Source organism: Phalacrocorax aristotelis, chromosome 6 (genome assembly GCF_949628215.1).
Source record: "Phalacrocorax aristotelis chromosome 6, bGulAri2.1, whole genome shotgun sequence".
NCBI classification, from domain to species: domain Eukaryota; kingdom Metazoa; phylum Chordata; class Aves; order Suliformes; family Phalacrocoracidae; genus Phalacrocorax; species Phalacrocorax aristotelis.
In genome coordinates this window covers 62,777,720-62,793,792 of record NC_134281.1, presented here as the reverse complement: position 1 = coordinate 62,793,792, position 16,073 = coordinate 62,777,720, and the positions used below count along the sequence as shown (strand labels likewise).

The following is a 16,073-nucleotide window of genomic DNA, read 5'->3' as shown; positions in this document are numbered from 1 at the left end:
TCATTTCACTGGGAATGTTTTGATTTTAAATTCCTGTGAATAACGTCGGCTAATCCTTACAGAGAGCCGAGGAGCAGAAATCAATCTGGGTGGTTTTTTTGTTTGTTTAAGGAACACATCCAAAAGCTTGTGAAATATAACACAGGCTCAGTGAAGTTATTGGAATGCTAAGTATCACTTCAGCATGGATATTTAATTTAAAATATATGTGAATAATGCAAACTGAAGTGCATTGCCAATCCTTTTAGAGAGCACAGATCAATTAGTATTTTCTGGTTTGTTGGGCACACAGAAACTTGCACATATAACAGGGTAGATTTTATACATATGTGCCTATGTTTTGATTTGGTCATAGCGATCAATTGATTTAACTACAGCCCTTCCAGTGTAATTCCTCAACAGGTTTCCAATACGTCTTGTCCAGCTTAGTAGCTATTTCCTAGATCACCTTTTTCTTAATTTTATTCTCCATCTATATGTGTTATAGCACAGAAAGGACACTCTTTGAACAGTCAAAGCGAGCCACAGGCCGGATTTCTGCAGGGGATTTTTTGGGAGCGCAGGGCAGTAAATAAGGAGAACAAAAGAATGTTATTTTTTATAATGAATAACCACTTTGAAATGTGAAGTACAGCTGAGTACAACTTCAAATAACAAAGAACCTTACTTTTATTAGTCGTCTTAAAAAGTTGTTCTGTCTCTTTCAGGGCTAATCATTTGTGCCAAAGTCTGCGAGTAACTTTTTGTGTGGCACTCAGATTGCAGAAAACTGGGAGTCTGTCCTGCAGAGACCTTGCCTGTATCGTGGATGGCACGCAAGCTGAGCATGCCTCGTGGCTCACTTGGGAAAATGGAGCGGAAACAAGACGTTAAAACTGGGTTTGATGTAGACAATGACAACCTTTCTCACTCAATCATCTCGAAACTTCCTCAAAATATAGACTGCTGCCTAAGCAAGTCCAACATCATCTAGGGCTTTCTGTTATGTCAGTACTTATAACCTGCACGTCTGCTTCTCCAGACTTCTTGCAGCAGTGATGATGTGCGTAACCTCAGTGTTGGAAGCCTTTCCAGGTAAGGTTTGTTTTATGGTTATTTTCTCACCGGAGAGCATTACTTTGCACCAGAAGAAAAAATGAGTTGGATTATCATTGTTGCTACTTTTGCCACCATGTGGGACTCCTTGAAAGAAATGTCAGTAATTTTAGATCACTAGGAATTTTACAGCATCCTACCTTGGTTTGGTTTAGAAACCTCAAGGGAAGAAATATTCGGCCATATCCTATCAAACTTTGGAGGATCTGCATGCATCAGGAAAAATCAGGTTGTGTTATTTACATCTGTGATATTGTTCTAAACACGCAAGCACACGGACAAAGACACAGATTACAAACATCCATTACGGGACTAGGCTGGGTTGCACTTGAACAGTACGTGACTCCACAGTGAACAAGAACACAAGCAATTGATGATTCCCAAAACACCAAGTGGACACAAAACACTGTGCGTAACGATTTATCTTCCATGGTTTAAAATATAATTTTCCTTGATGAGAAGACATCCTAGACCAATATATGTGATTCTAACACCAGGAACAAAACAGGAACATAGTCTGCTAAATCTGCTCTGTAGAGATAAAACGACAGTATCAGACAAATATGGCTTTCTTACCAAAGACACATATCTTACCATAACATCCTGTTTTAGGGCCTTTTGAGTGAAATATATTTCTGCTATCAGAAGAAATATATTTACCAGTAGAGTGGGCCTTTTCTTTTGCTCTCACACTTTTGTGTGTTGTATCTATTTCCTATCTCCTCTACTGGTATATTTTACAGCTTGATGTGTTTTTTTGTAGGAACCTTAAATGCCTACATTTTTTAAAGGCCCCACATAACATGTTACCTACATGTAGAAGCATTTTGTCTCTCAGTTGAAAGAATTAGCCATGCCTCTTTAGAGCTTCACCTCCTTTGGGCTATGTGCTCTGGGGCTGGGGGAGTGGGGAGTGATAATCCTTAGCAGAATGTTGCTCAGCGTTAGAGCTGAAAGTAAAGGGGATGGGGTTGCGGGAGGAGAAAACAAAGCTTTTCTTTGGGCCCTGATCTGGGAAATGGTATTTATACTCTCCTCCTTTTCCTGTTTTAATCTCTTCTCTATTTTCATCTGCCTAGGGTTGAACATCAGATTTGTACTGCATTTTTGTCATCGTCTGTGAGTACTGCAGCAATTGTGTCCTTTCCGAGCTGAACAGAATTTTCCTTAATGGTCGCATCAGCCTATGTAGTGGTGATCTTAGTGGGGAGAGAGCTATGTCTCCAGTTCTACCTACAAGGAACCCAGTGGGGTAGTGAGTAGGTTGCAGTTGGCACAGCCTGGTCGGCGTTAAGGAGCTAGGCTTATAGGTCTTCTGGAAGAAGGTGTGTTTTACTGTTACATCCACCTTAGCAGAAGACCTGCAGGGATGCTATGACAAAAAGACTGGGACTTCAAACACCTGATGTAAAAGGAGGAGATTATTTTTCTCGATAATACTCTGACCCATTTGTCCAGGATGAAGAGAAATTGTCTGGGTGGGGATGGCTGTCCCAAGGGTCCTCCCACATAGAGAACAGTTCAAGGCAAGGATGATGCCTTCCACTGTGCCATTTACTGTTAGGTAGTCTGCTGCAACTGAATCAGTCAGGTTGTGATATAATCGCATCATTACATGAAATTCTTGCAGTTTTGTGCCATTTCCTTATCAGTCAAGAACATGGAAGACAGAAAAAGAGTCAGTTTGGTAGATTCTCAATCTATGTATTGATCAAAAATAACCTGCCTCTACTGGTCAGATCCACCAATTCACACACATAGGAAGGGCAACCACATTAGTCAGAACATATGACAATAGGTATCTAAAAGCCGTACTTACTTAGGTAGCCTGATAACCCAAGCCCACTGAAAGACTAATTCCATGCACCTGAGACACCACCTTCCTCCTTCTCCTCCTGAAACACTGACTGACTGACTGGTTATGTTAAAGAGGTTTCGAGCACATGCACAAATTACGTGCACAGTTAATCCACTGTTAAAGTTTTGGTAGTTTTAGGAACACTTAGGCTTGACCTAATGATTTTAAAGGGACTGGACATCAGAGAATAGATATAAAAATCACGAGCTAAAAAAGGAAAAGCAATCTTTATTGACTACTTGGCCCTGCTGTCCCCTGAGCCTTTTTTCCTTTTAGCCGTTGTGCAACATCAGGGTTGTTGCAGAAAACCTGAAACATTTCAAACCAGAGCTGCCAAAATCGTCCTGTTGTTGAACACTGTGTAGCACACCTACTCCAAAAAATTCATATGCATAATGGTCTTCCACTGAAATGGCCTAGGTATTACCAGAAGTAAAAGTAATAGTGTTAAAGCTTTGTAATGCCTTAGGACTAACCATCTGGAATATCTGTCATTTAATAAACTCTAAGTCCTATATAGGAAATCAGATATTTTATATAAGCTGGTTCATATAATCAATAATATTTCACCTATAACGTTATTCTGATGATGATTTCCCCAAGTAATCTCTTGTCCAAATAAAATCATTACTTGTATGACAGAAAAATCAGTGTCACATATTTCTTTGCATTCCTGCAAATGGTATAGATCCATGCTCATTTTAGCAAGCTTACTTAAAAAGGAGGTTGTGACTTCCTGCAAAATAATTAAAAATTCCCTGACCCTTTAAATGAGATTCCATTGCACTGAGCATCTTCATGGACATCCAACACAATGAAGAGCGTATTTACAGTGCCTGAAGATTATGATTTAATTATAATTACTAGTGATCATTACTAGTTATTAGTGATAAATATAGCCATCTTAGAAGGGACTTCTGTAGGTCATTCGTTCCACCCTTTGCTCATAGCAGGGTCAACTTCAAAGTTAGATGAGGTTGTTCACGGTCATATCCAGCTGAGACCGGCTGCGGTATTCAGTGTCTCTGGGCTCCCTGGTAATGTGGTTAATGCTCCCAGGGACTTAATGATTCCATTATGTGCTGCTTTATTTTTTTTAAGCCTTTGGTAAAGATAATATTTTTTTCTTATATCCTCCTTCATGATACAGGTTTCTTGATAAAGGCCTTTCTTCTTATCTTTGAAATTTTCTGGGTTTAGTGGTTGGGTTTTTTTTCTTTTTTCTTTTTCTTTAATGGAGACACCTTTAAATGCTTTATCTAAAAAGGTATGTGAGACCTCCAAGTCAAGGAGTGTTGACTGTCGTTCCCACAAGTGTACCAGAGCAGATGACTCATCCTTTGAACAGGCACTGAGAAGACTCATTTAGCAGCTAGTTATTCTTTTATAGCAACTTGTGAAAATATTTCTAGTCCTCAGTGATTACCACTGAGCATTTTATTTATAGAGAAGTTGACTAGATAAACCAAGCTTTTCCAGAACAGTTCCATGTATGGACACTGTATTCTGTAATTAAAGGAATTATTTTCCAGAATAATTACTGAATTGTGGTTTAGGTATTCTAGAAGATATATGTCTACTGTAATATATGCTATGACAGTTATTCTGGGCACACAAGCCTACAGAAATGTGAAAAAGAGTTTCTAAAAGTACATTTTTGTGTTATTATTTAAAAGTGAAGCTACTGTAGGCACCTTTGAGAGTAGAGGTATGTGAGCTATGTAACTGAGCAGAAAAATCAGATATGACATTTTAAATTTGCCTTGGAAATTTCTGCATTTTTAGTTACTGTTGTTCCAAAGCCAATTATAGGCAGAAAATAACTACTGGGGAAAAAAAAAAAATCTTACTTTCATGAAGTAAGGAGCAACTGATTGCATGATATTTATTAGGTGTACGATCATTTCTGTTCTTTTCCTCCCAGTCCTTTTTTTTGGGATATACAGTGTCACAATTACCTCTGATATTAAACAAAGAAACTCTGTCTCAGCTATTCACTGGAAGTGCAGCCTGCCCCATGGGCTACGCAGCGGTTTCAGCCTGGGGAAACAGTGGAAATGAACGGGTAGTTTCCCCCTGATCCAGCCAGACAGCTGCACATGAAGCAAACCTGCCCTGGCGCTGACAGAAATTGGTCAGCACGTTGTTGGCTTCTCACTCCAACAAAGTCCTGAGCTGGCAGTAAATTTAAAATGCATTCCCACTGAGAGGGGCTGTCCTTCCTCGCGGGTGAGGAGAGCAGCTGAGGGAGCATACGACGACTACGTTGCTGCCCGGGCATCCGCGCCCTACGCAGACTTGTGTATTTTCATCTCCTCAGCTGTTCCTGCTGACCCGCTCCACGAACAATGCACTCACTGAAACCACTGCTACGAACTCAGTAAGTCATAAATAATGCTCACTGTAACGGCAGACAGGGAGCACTTGTGCTGACAGCTAGCATTGCTTATTTAATTTATAATAACAATAAGGAACCCAAGTGAGAGACGCTGATTATTATGTTTTTTAACTTTCCTTCAACTTCTACTTAAAACACGAAAACCGTTTAAGAATTGTCAATGTAAGCTCAATGATTCTAGTAGAAGTCCATGTTTCTAGTCACAAAAAACTGGCCTTGCCACTGCCTGTTTTAAACCACGAGTAGCTGAGAGTAAATATCTATTCTAAAATATAGATGTCTGCTGAGCACAGCGGAATTGTATGTGTGACAGTGGGTTTAGCTGTTAATATTAAACAAAAAATTAGGGATAATAAAAAATAATGCTCACTGAAATCAATGGCAGGTCTAGTAGCGGCTGGAATAATTGGGTGTGTTTATATCAGATCGTACTCCATCACTTATTGCAAAGCTCACACTATCGTTATTACAGCATTTCTATCTCACTGGGTCTGTCTGAGGTCACGATAACCTTCCTCACATAAAATTTGCCTTTCAGCACTTTCATAACACTGCAAAATCTAACTCATCAGAAGGGACGAAATGCTGAAAGTTTTTTTTTTAAATCACCCCTTTATTTAATAAAGTTTAAAAAAATGCTTGGCCAACGTCAGGCAATCTTTTTTTGAGCAACGTAGGAAGTTTCATACCTGTTCCTTTGAAGAAAGGAGAATTCTGCATAAATGTGAAGATGTTGTTGTTTTATGGCAGCTCCTCAGCCATAACAGCTTTTATAACTGTTGGAAGAATTTAAATGCAATTAGTCCTTTATGTGTCCACTTGCTGCCTTAGAGTAAAAGAAAGTGATCTTTTTAGAGGCTTTAAAGAAAAAAATAACCCAATGATCCAGCTCTGGAAACATTTAGGTATCACCAAAAAATCCACTGATTTTAACAAACGTGTTGGGTAGGTCTCAAACTAATGTGGTCTGAGGGAATATTCTTCAGTTGTCGGTATTTCTGCTAAAAGATCTGCAAAAGCGCACAATGAATTCAAGTATTTTTGGAGGGAAATATTTAGGTACCTTCTCATGACAAAAAATTTAAATTATTCTGTTGATAGTTTGCGGGGTTGTTCCTCTTTATTTTGATTGATTCTGCTTTTTCCTACAAAGATGCTGGAATTGGCTGGTCGACTAGGATTACTGTACAGTAATTCACAACCGATGAAGAACAGTAAATCAAGATCTTTTCTTGAAAATCAGAATGCTGATTTGGAAACCTCATTCTTCCCTTATACTCCATGAAATAAACTGATTACATGTCTAAGGGACAGGAAGAAAAAGAGGAGAGGGTAAAATATCGAAGTGCATTTTTTCCTAGCAATTGCTGCCCGAGCTTTGTAGATGATTAGATTTTTAAATATCTTCGTGGATCATGTCTGCTCTCTATAAACTTCCCCGAGTAACTGTAGCTAAACTTGTGTGTTTTACGTGGGTACTATGCTACATATTGAAGCATTGATATCGTATTTTCTACAGTGTCCTATCACTTGACTGTTTGTTAATGGTTAAAACAAAGATAATTGCGAACTAAGTAATATCCCATATAATACAGCAAATGAAAAACCACAGAAAGACAATCTGACTGCCACAGTGATTTTAACTAACCCAAGCTGATGAAGGTGAACTCAGAAACAATACTAGACTGTCAGTGGCCACGTCTACTGGACTGGTGAGAACGGCTCTTCTTATCTGTTAAAATTGGTGGATCTGGCAAAAAAAAAAAAGTGAAACAAAAGCTCCCCCAAATCCCATCCCACCAACCTTTTGGGGCTCCCTGGCGCAGTGCTGGCACCTTCTGGCCCTGCACTCGAAAGCACGCCGCAAAGCGATCGCTCCCGCTCAGCGCTGGGGTCAGCCCGGCGCGCTGCTTCCAGGGTGCCGCCCGACTCATGCGGAAGAAAACTGGCTTTGTTATGACTCCCACCAGGTAACTAAACTACTCGCAACGCCTTTTCTTTAGAGCGTTAGATTTCTGTCAGATCCAGCGTTCACATGAGTGTGTTGTACCACATAGGCGATCAGTATTTTCTTTCAGCCCCGTAATGTTGTAATATAATGGAAAATCTAATTGCTAAAGTGAAAAATTCTCAGTGCTTCGAAGTATTGAAGTAAAGGTGGGAAAACAAATACTGTTAGTGGCTTCATATTATAATCAATTACTTAGATAAGGTCATTGCCTTAGACTAGGAGCCCGATTAGAAGTATTATTTATTAAAAAGTCAGATTTGGATAAAATTGGATGGAAATGAGAACATTTTGCTAGTATGTCCAAGATAATATGTACAGTCTGGAGACAATATTTAAATGTGCTGAGCAGATAAACATCTTAATGGTCTCTCAACAGTACAGTGCTCTCTGTAAAACTTGACCTCGAGTAATAATGGACCAGTAACGTACAACCTAGTTACGCATGTTTACATCCTACCGACGTATGTGGGTGTTGTGTATGTACTCGAGACCGGAGCTTGGCATTGTAATGGATTTGATCCCCTGTCTGCAAGTTAATGAGAGAACTTCTCCATTACCGCAAGGGGGCAAAATCAGGTCCAAAACACTCTGTGTTGTTATAAAAAAGAAAAAAGATACCTGCTCTCACAACCTTTAAAGATATATATATTTACCACATTAAAATTTCGTAACAAATATGTAAAACAAATAAAGCTGCACTCATCCTGATGCTGTTTTAGGTCCAGAAAAATAACTACTAGATCTTTCAAGGTTAAGAAAACAATAAAATAGAAGAGTGCCCATTCAGTCTTTTTTTGAATTTTTGTTCTTGCATTCATTATCATTAAGAAAAAGTTCTCTTAATTTGAAATTGGCTATAAAGAAGAACAAAAACATAGAGAACAAAGCAGAAAACACCATTTGATTATTGTGATTGCATCTTGCACTTGGGCGCAGGGTCTCTCTCTAAACTCTGACTCATCTGCCACCAGCAGGCTTTAAGGTGATAATCACCCACACAGAGCTATTTGCACATCATGTCTGTCCTATCCTGTATCTAATTATACCCTTTGTAACAAACTGTTTAGCATAATTAGTGAAGTTATGCTTTACAGGAATAAAGATAGAAGCTATAGTGTAGAAGATTCAACTTTTTGAAGGCATACATGTACAGATCTGTAACTTTGGTATTTGGTCACAATAAAGAACATTCTGATGCATTGGTCTATGTAAAGTTGTACAATCGTTATTTTAACAAGTAAAACAACGTAGGTTTCAGAATATTTACATACTGTATTCAAGCAGTGCTTAAAATTATGAAATGGTTTTGGGACTCATTAATTGCTAACACCTTTTTCCAGACATGGCTGAAAAATGCTGAGCGGGCCAGCACTGGACTCAAGGATGCTGGCAACGACCAGAGAACCTATCATTCAACTGATAGACAACAGCAGGTACAAATGACCTTAATGGGAAAGCTCTGTTTTTTTGGTTTGGTTTGTTGTTTGGTTTTTTTTGTCTTCTAGATGATCAGAAAGGATGTTTACTTAATGACCACTCTTTCTTTGTGCTCAAACTAACGCTGAGCTGCTTTAATGCAAGAGCCTTTGGGGTAAAAAAGGGATAGAGAATGATGCATATGTCTGCACATAGGTAAATGTATTTTATTTTTCTTTCCTTGCTTTCACTGCAGTCTTAAAAGTGTTAAACGAACATCACTTGCAGTGGCATCTTCTCTGTAGGCTGGCAGTTTAGTCTTCATAACCCCCACCCAATCCCATCCTCCTTATATGGCAGGAAAAGCTTGGAGCACGCAAAAGCCAATACCCCCCATTAGTGCTTGCTGCCAGGAAAAATAAAACCCAAACTGCATCTCCTGAGGGTAACTTCCCATCCCTAGATGGGGAAAAACTCTGCTGATGATATGAACACAAACATTGTATTAGCATAGACAAAAGAGGAAATCATGCAGAATCCATTAAAGCCGCCACCACTAATTAATCTTGTTTGGTTTTATGTGTTAATTGTACTTCTGTTAAATTCTCTTAGAGACCGGGATAAATTTATGGGTTCTATCCTTGTTTAACGATAATTCTGCTATTTCTGTTTTATAGGAAAGCTGTTCAGAACATTGTGCGAGCACAACTATTCTCCCCCTGAGCTATTTAAGAAAAAGCACATGAAAAAACCAAGCAGAGTATCTGTATTTACTTGTGCTCATGAAGAGATGCCATGCTTCGTCCTTTCCAGGTGGGCAAAGAAATTTGTTGAAGCCTACCACATACTATTCCAAGACATTTACAGCAGATTAAAGATAAAGCATAGACTTGCAGAAACTCTTGTATTTCCTAAAGAATGTTAAACAGAATTTTCTCCATTCGTAATAGATAAACTGTACTAGTCACCCCAGTGTAAAATACAAAGAGGTCAACAACGCATCCTTTCAGGTCACCATTGTTTAAAAGATATTTGAGTTTCCCTATTAAGTTTTCAAAGGCCAACATCTGCTGATGCTCAGAAATGGTAGATGTGGTGATGAAGGCTGTATGGAGTGTGAAGTGAAAACACAACCACATAGTCCATGCAACACAGTACTAAGGAACTACAGCACAACCAAACTCCAAAGAGCTATTTTCCCATTCATCCCATTGCTGTTATTAATAGCAGGAATATTCCTGAGAACAGTGACATAAACTCCTCTTTCATTTCGTTAGTTTTTTTGGTTATAAGCACATGTATAAACCAAAGGGTTTGAAAATAGCAGATCACTATGCATTTGCATATGCATGCATAGTGCATATGCATGCGAATGCCGCAGGAGATACTACAGCAGGAAAATGACATTATTAAGATTGAAGGCTTTCATTGGCATGTTATTGTCATCGATGCTGTTCTGCTATTTAAAGCTGCAGACGAGGTGCCCTGGCACTCAGCTGTTAACACTGCTCTCATCTGCAAGGAGGCTAGTTTTGGTGGCAGTTAGCTTGCGGTCTAGAGCTTAACAGCGCCATTCACGAGCTTAAGTAAACTGGGCCGATTCATAAATTGACAGACCTGACCCTGCATCATAAGAAGTGAGGCAGTTTTACCCAAATTATTAGAAGCTTTTCAGGTGGATATTGGGTATGGCAAACTGCATTTTGCTACTGCGACATTTTATCGTTGCGGTAGTCCTGCATCACGCAAGTTGTGTCTAAAACCTCTGCAAAGCTGAGGCTGGGGTGGGATATTCTTTCAGTCAGCCGCAGCAGGATCCCGTTTCTACCTGCCTGCTTTATCTGTCATCAGCGAACGCGTCATGACTGTGTGCACTTCTCGGCTCCGGAACTCAGCTAGACTCACAGCTGAGCTGCTGTGTACTTAGTCCCTTCAAGTGTTTTATTTAATTAGTCATCTCTTTCATTGATATACTAGTTCTTTACGTAACAGTGTTATGGTTTTGTTGTAATTTAAGTGCAATATTTTGGTGCTTTAATTGCATACAGGAAACCAGGTTTTTGTGAAGGAACACAATTCTGTTTGTTTTGTGGAGTAAAGCCCAGTTCAAAGGCTGCTGGAGTTAATGCAGAGTCCAACAGACACACTGCGTTTGCTAAGCTATTTCATAAAAATGAAAACTCTTCCATTTATGAAAACTTCCATTTGCTCTTCAAATTTACATGTACCTGCATGGAAATTAACAGCCCTGTACTTCTCTGTTACAAGCAAACTTTTTTTGTAATTTGTTTTTTTAAAGATGCTAAAAAAATATTTTCTGTGGAACAGTGTCTTAATTCTCTGCATAACACCCAGTTTTGTGGCTCTCAGTTTTCCTCTGCTGATCAGAACTGGTCAGAAAATCTGCGGTTGAAGGCAGATGCGTTGTCAGGAGTGACATTCCCTCCGACCACGTAATATCGTTACATGTTAATGCAACGGAGGAAGGCCAATACACAGCCCCTGCACTACAGAGCACATTTGCAGAGAAACATTATCTACAACAGAAAGGGATGTTGGGAAATTAGATCCGAGAAGCTGAATGACAATGCAAAACAAAACTGGTTTTATTACTTACTACCGATACTGGAAATACTGGGTATACCTGTAGAGAAAGAAAACACAAAAATTATTGTTAGCTATTTGCTGTAGCTGGCTGAGCTATTACATCTAAGATTCTGAAAACCATTTTCTCCTGATTGTCAGAATATTATGTCCGTACATAGTTAAACCCGAGCAACTGCCAATATGTACCTGGCCCTGTATAAATGCAGAGTCTGCAGATTTTTCAGTACGAGGCTGCAGGGACCACTAACATGTATTGACAGATGGGTATTTCTGGGACCTACACCAGCCCTCTGAACTTCATGAATTTGTTCAGAACAGTTTTGTATTTCAACTACCCAGCCATTAGGTTTAATGCTCTAGATAAAAATATCAGTCATGCATGTATTATGCAGATCTAGGAGACTAATTTAACCACGGGATAGATGCATTGCTAACTGCTTTGGCCAGCTGCTTAAATCAGTTCATACCTTCTGTTGCATTAACTGTAGATAGCTATTTTTAACTCTTCTACCTGACGGTTATCTAAATTAAGCTATGGAAAAGAAAGGTAATTGAGCGAAACAATCTAATGCATTAGGTTGGTCGTATTGACTAAGCCTCTCATTGATTTTTTTCCCCCCTCCTGCTTTCATTTCAATTCCTAAGCTGAATTAATGCAAGGAAACCATTCCAGAGGCAGGTGAGATTTACCAGAAGAGGTGGGGCTGCTGAGGAGTAAATCTCCCCTGCTGGATTAGCAACGCAGGCTCTCATGCTGCCTGATGCAGTCCCAACACACACCTTGTTGACAGGTCTGCCCTGAAAGGTGTGTAGCACAAAAATGTGGACATAAAATCTTTCCTGAAATGCCGTTTTCTTTAGATTAAATAGCATTGCTAGTGGCACTATTGCTAGTCTCTTGGGTTAAAGTCACAAATTGCAGATCGGTATTTAAATCCTGGATATTTGCATCCTCTTGTTAAATACAGTTTCCCTTTTGCAAGTTTTATTGACTTTTGATGGCATGCATTTTACTGCAGAAATCTGTCTGTTTCTCCATTAAACATCTGCTATACTTCTTTCAACATCTATCCTGAAGTTCCAACTTGATCTGAGAGGGGATGGACCTCATTCTGCAATTACGCAAACTGGACTGCGGGAATGTCTTGGGGATAAATGATAGTCACTGTGAGCAAGGTTGTAGAGTCAAGTTGGAAACACTTCTACCTCGTGGCACGGCTAAAACAGCGCTGAAGTAACTGCGTTTGCAGAACAGCAGCCATAAGCCGATCGTTAAGGGTTTCACCACATCAGTCGTGAGGCGCGTGTCAGAACCGCAGCGCTCTGCTTTTGTATGCTAAGGACCTTGTGGTCTGGCAGAGCGCTGGGCACCACGCGGGAGACTGCACCTGCTGCCACCTGAGCCGCACACTCATGTGTCGTGGGCAAACTTAATTATTTCTACTTCTTTGAGACGAACATGTATTTTCCAAAATTTTAGAAGCATGAGGTATTAAAAGCTAAATAAAAATATCATCATAATAGAACAATGGTGTTATAGTTGTAAAAGTAACAAAAAGTGCTTTTTTTCAGTTGGATAATGTAGGAGAACTTCTGTCGCTTTTCTTAGATGTCAAAAAGGCAATGAATTTTCAAATAATTTTCCCTGAAGTTTCAGAAGCAGCTTGTTTACATTTTTGCAAGTCATTGTAGCTGTTTTAAATTAGCAGGATACATTTTCCTTTATGCACTGATGGGAACTGCACAAATATTAGATAAAAATACAGATCCTGCGTTCTTGCACTCACACTTCCACTGTGAAGCGGTATTTGTATTTCCTCTGGGTATACTCCCCCGCCTCCAACCTCCTTCTCTCCTACACGCACATACAAATATCCTTTCCTTTCTCTCCTGAACAGATTGTAGCAAAGGGAGAGGTTTTCCTGAAAGTCTGCTCTCCTGATTTTACTGTATTGCAAAATTTTCAATGAATTCATGGTGATAAAGGTTTCCCAGGCAGAGAATAATGACAACAAGATGCCTGCTAGCCTGAAGGGCTCTGTATTAACCTTGCAAAGCTGTCTTCGGGTTCTGTTTGAAAAGCTCTTCTTCTATTTCCGCGCTGAGTTTCTGGGTTGATGTAATTCTCTGTAACCAGCTTGATTTTTGTCATACCAGGTATCCCTGCCTGTGCCGGCTGGCCTTGATAGCGCACTACTTTGTGCCTGTTCTGCTGAAGACAGTGAGAGCGGCACGTCTAAGTTTGTCTGGAAAAGCGCTGGTTATGTAGGGCCACGAAGCAGGATCTATTAACACTCTGCGAAAACCACACATGTGATGGGGAAATTATTCTTAGCAAGAGTGTGTCTGTGAGATCTGGAGTTACATATTGAGGCTAGCTCTTGGATTCAGCCGAGCTGTATTTGGTGCAAGTCCTGAGGTAACGAGGCACAGGAGGCGCGATTCTGCCTCTCCCCCCCGCTGTCAGCGTGGAGGCGCCGGGGCCGACAGCACAGCTCCTCCATGGGGCCGCCGCGGGCTGTGGGGCATCACCCCACCGCTGCCGGCCCTGCGCGTGGCAGCCGGTACGCTACATGGCGTGGATGGTTTCCAGTCAGCCTTCTGCTGAGACCTGGGAGCGCTTGGCAGCAGCGAAATGATGTGAGCAGGTTATAGAGAGATGAAGAATCGGGCCCATTACTTCCCTTGATGCACAACTCTCTTCAGCTAGGCATAAAGGGTAAATAAAACCAAGTGACTGCGTTTATGTATATTCAGTTGTTAAGCCAAAGCATTGTTCAGTCTAAATTATCTTCCAGTCAGAATCCCTGGGATGGTTATTAATGGTAATAGTCTTATAGTGAGGAAACAGCAAGTAAAGCGTGCAAAGAAAGTTCAGGGGTAGCTACTGCCCTCAAAATGGCAAACTTTGCAGAAGAAAGTCGCTAATACTGTTGTTTTTTACTTGACTTGAGGGTGGTGCTTCGGTATATTACATGGTCACTGTAAGTGCATCTAAATATACATGCATTGCTTGAGAGAAAAAAAATATCTGGTGTTTTGTTTTCATACAGTCTTCTGCCCTGTAATTTTCTCATTTCCCCTTTTTCCAGAAAAGAGCTCAGTGAATTATCCAGGTGAGGTGAATACAGCCCAGAGACTGAAACTTAAAAGACGGTCTCCTATAAAGGTATGGCAGGATACGATAGTCAATAATGCACTACAAGTTTGGATTCGTATTAATTGCTGATCAAAGCTGTGTGAGAGCTTTTCTGACAAAACAGATGCCCTTGTAATTGCACTTTACACTGCTCATTTTAACTCTTAAACAGGAACAAAATATAGAGCTGTTTTCCGTAGCAGGAGTCAGAGCTGGGCTGTTAATGCCACATCTGATCTTCTTCTAGAATATCTGTGCTGCAGCATGACGGCACTCCCTGCAGTGAGTCTTTTCCCCTTTGCAACTCCTCCACTAGGGCATGATTGCAATATCAGATCTTCAGCATCAATTTCAGAAATTCTGACTCTCTAGTAATTTAAGCCCTGAGAAGCTAGAGAAACCTAGCATCTTGTAATCCCTCAACGCGAGTGATTGTTATGATCACAGGAGTAAACCTTTCATGTATTGCCAAACCTGTATTCAGCCAAAGGACCGTACACAGTAAAAGACACAGTTCTTAGGAAATGTCACGTGTTTCATTGCACGAGTCCTAGGATTCCTGCTACTGTTAATTTTGCAGTTGCTTGCTCTGTAAAGATTGAAAAAGAACTGCTGAGATGAAGTTTGCTATCTTCCACCTCCGTTTCCACAAGCAATATCACCACAAATAAATGGGACAGAGAAAGTATTTAGCTATTGGTTTACTGGGTAACACTTTTTAAAATTTGGGCCTTTTCTCATGATGTTTGAGGGGCTCCAGTTTTGAAAACTCTCTGTCTAGGAAAACTCCCAGTGACATCAGAGGATTTTTTTTTTTCAAGTAATCATAATTTATGGATAGACTATTAGATATTAGAAACTTCAAAAAGCCTGAAACTCAGACCATTTCTAGAACTTTGAGTATCTTAGAACAGACACTTTGCCTTCCCATACTGCTCCTTAAGGACTAGAACCCTCTTCCATTGCGCCTCTTCACTGTATATGGAAAAAATAGAGTTGTCTAAAACCAGCAATGCACGGAAGCACTTCCTTTCCCAGCAACAGACGCCACCACAACCAGCACAACCAACCAACTCGGCAGGGTCACACAAACAGAGAGAGTGCTGAAGAATAATTTTTCAAGCCCCATTTTAAAATAAACATTATTTATAGTGCATTGGTTTTTAGGTATGTATCTGCAAGGTTTTGCTGGCTATTGCACTGGGTACCTAGTCAGAGGGAAGTTAGTCCATCATTTGCAGGTTTTCCTGATGCTTTTGTCTTCTTGAATGCTCTTGATACACTTCAGTTCTGACCCTCCCCCCCCCCAAAGTTTCCCAGCCTGACGCAGCTTTTGTGTGACATCTTCCTGTGGCTTTACATCTTCTGTAAGCTTCATGAGCCAAAATTAATGTATGATATAAAATGGGAACAATAAGAAGCTTTGCTGTTTTGTAGCATATGGCACTCACGTCTTCCTTTTTCTCTATGAAGGATGTTATCAAAATCACCAGGGAGCAACATTTTACCTCTCAAGCAGGAGTGTCCCATTCCTTCAAATTGAGATCAT

The 16,073-nt window shown here is 40.1% G+C and overlaps 1 protein-coding gene across 4 annotated transcripts in view; it reads right to left on the bottom strand.

Annotated features, from left to right (window-relative positions):
• The window catches only part of NTNG1 (netrin G1), a 157,092-nt gene that overhangs the window by 37,271 nt on the left and 103,748 nt on the right, over positions 1 to 16,073 (bottom strand). For 3 of the 4 annotated variants that reach the window (XM_075098274.1, XM_075098271.1, XM_075098272.1), the window contains exons 5-6: positions 11,396 to 11,422; positions 1,236 to 1,301 (exon numbers count right to left, since the gene is read on the bottom strand). In XM_075098274.1, coding sequence (XP_074954375.1) covers positions 1,236 to 1,301; positions 11,396 to 11,422 — 93 coding nt within the window. The remainder of the gene's footprint in view (positions 1 to 1,235; positions 1,302 to 11,395; positions 11,423 to 16,073) is intronic. The other variant, XM_075098273.1, reaches the window with a different exon arrangement.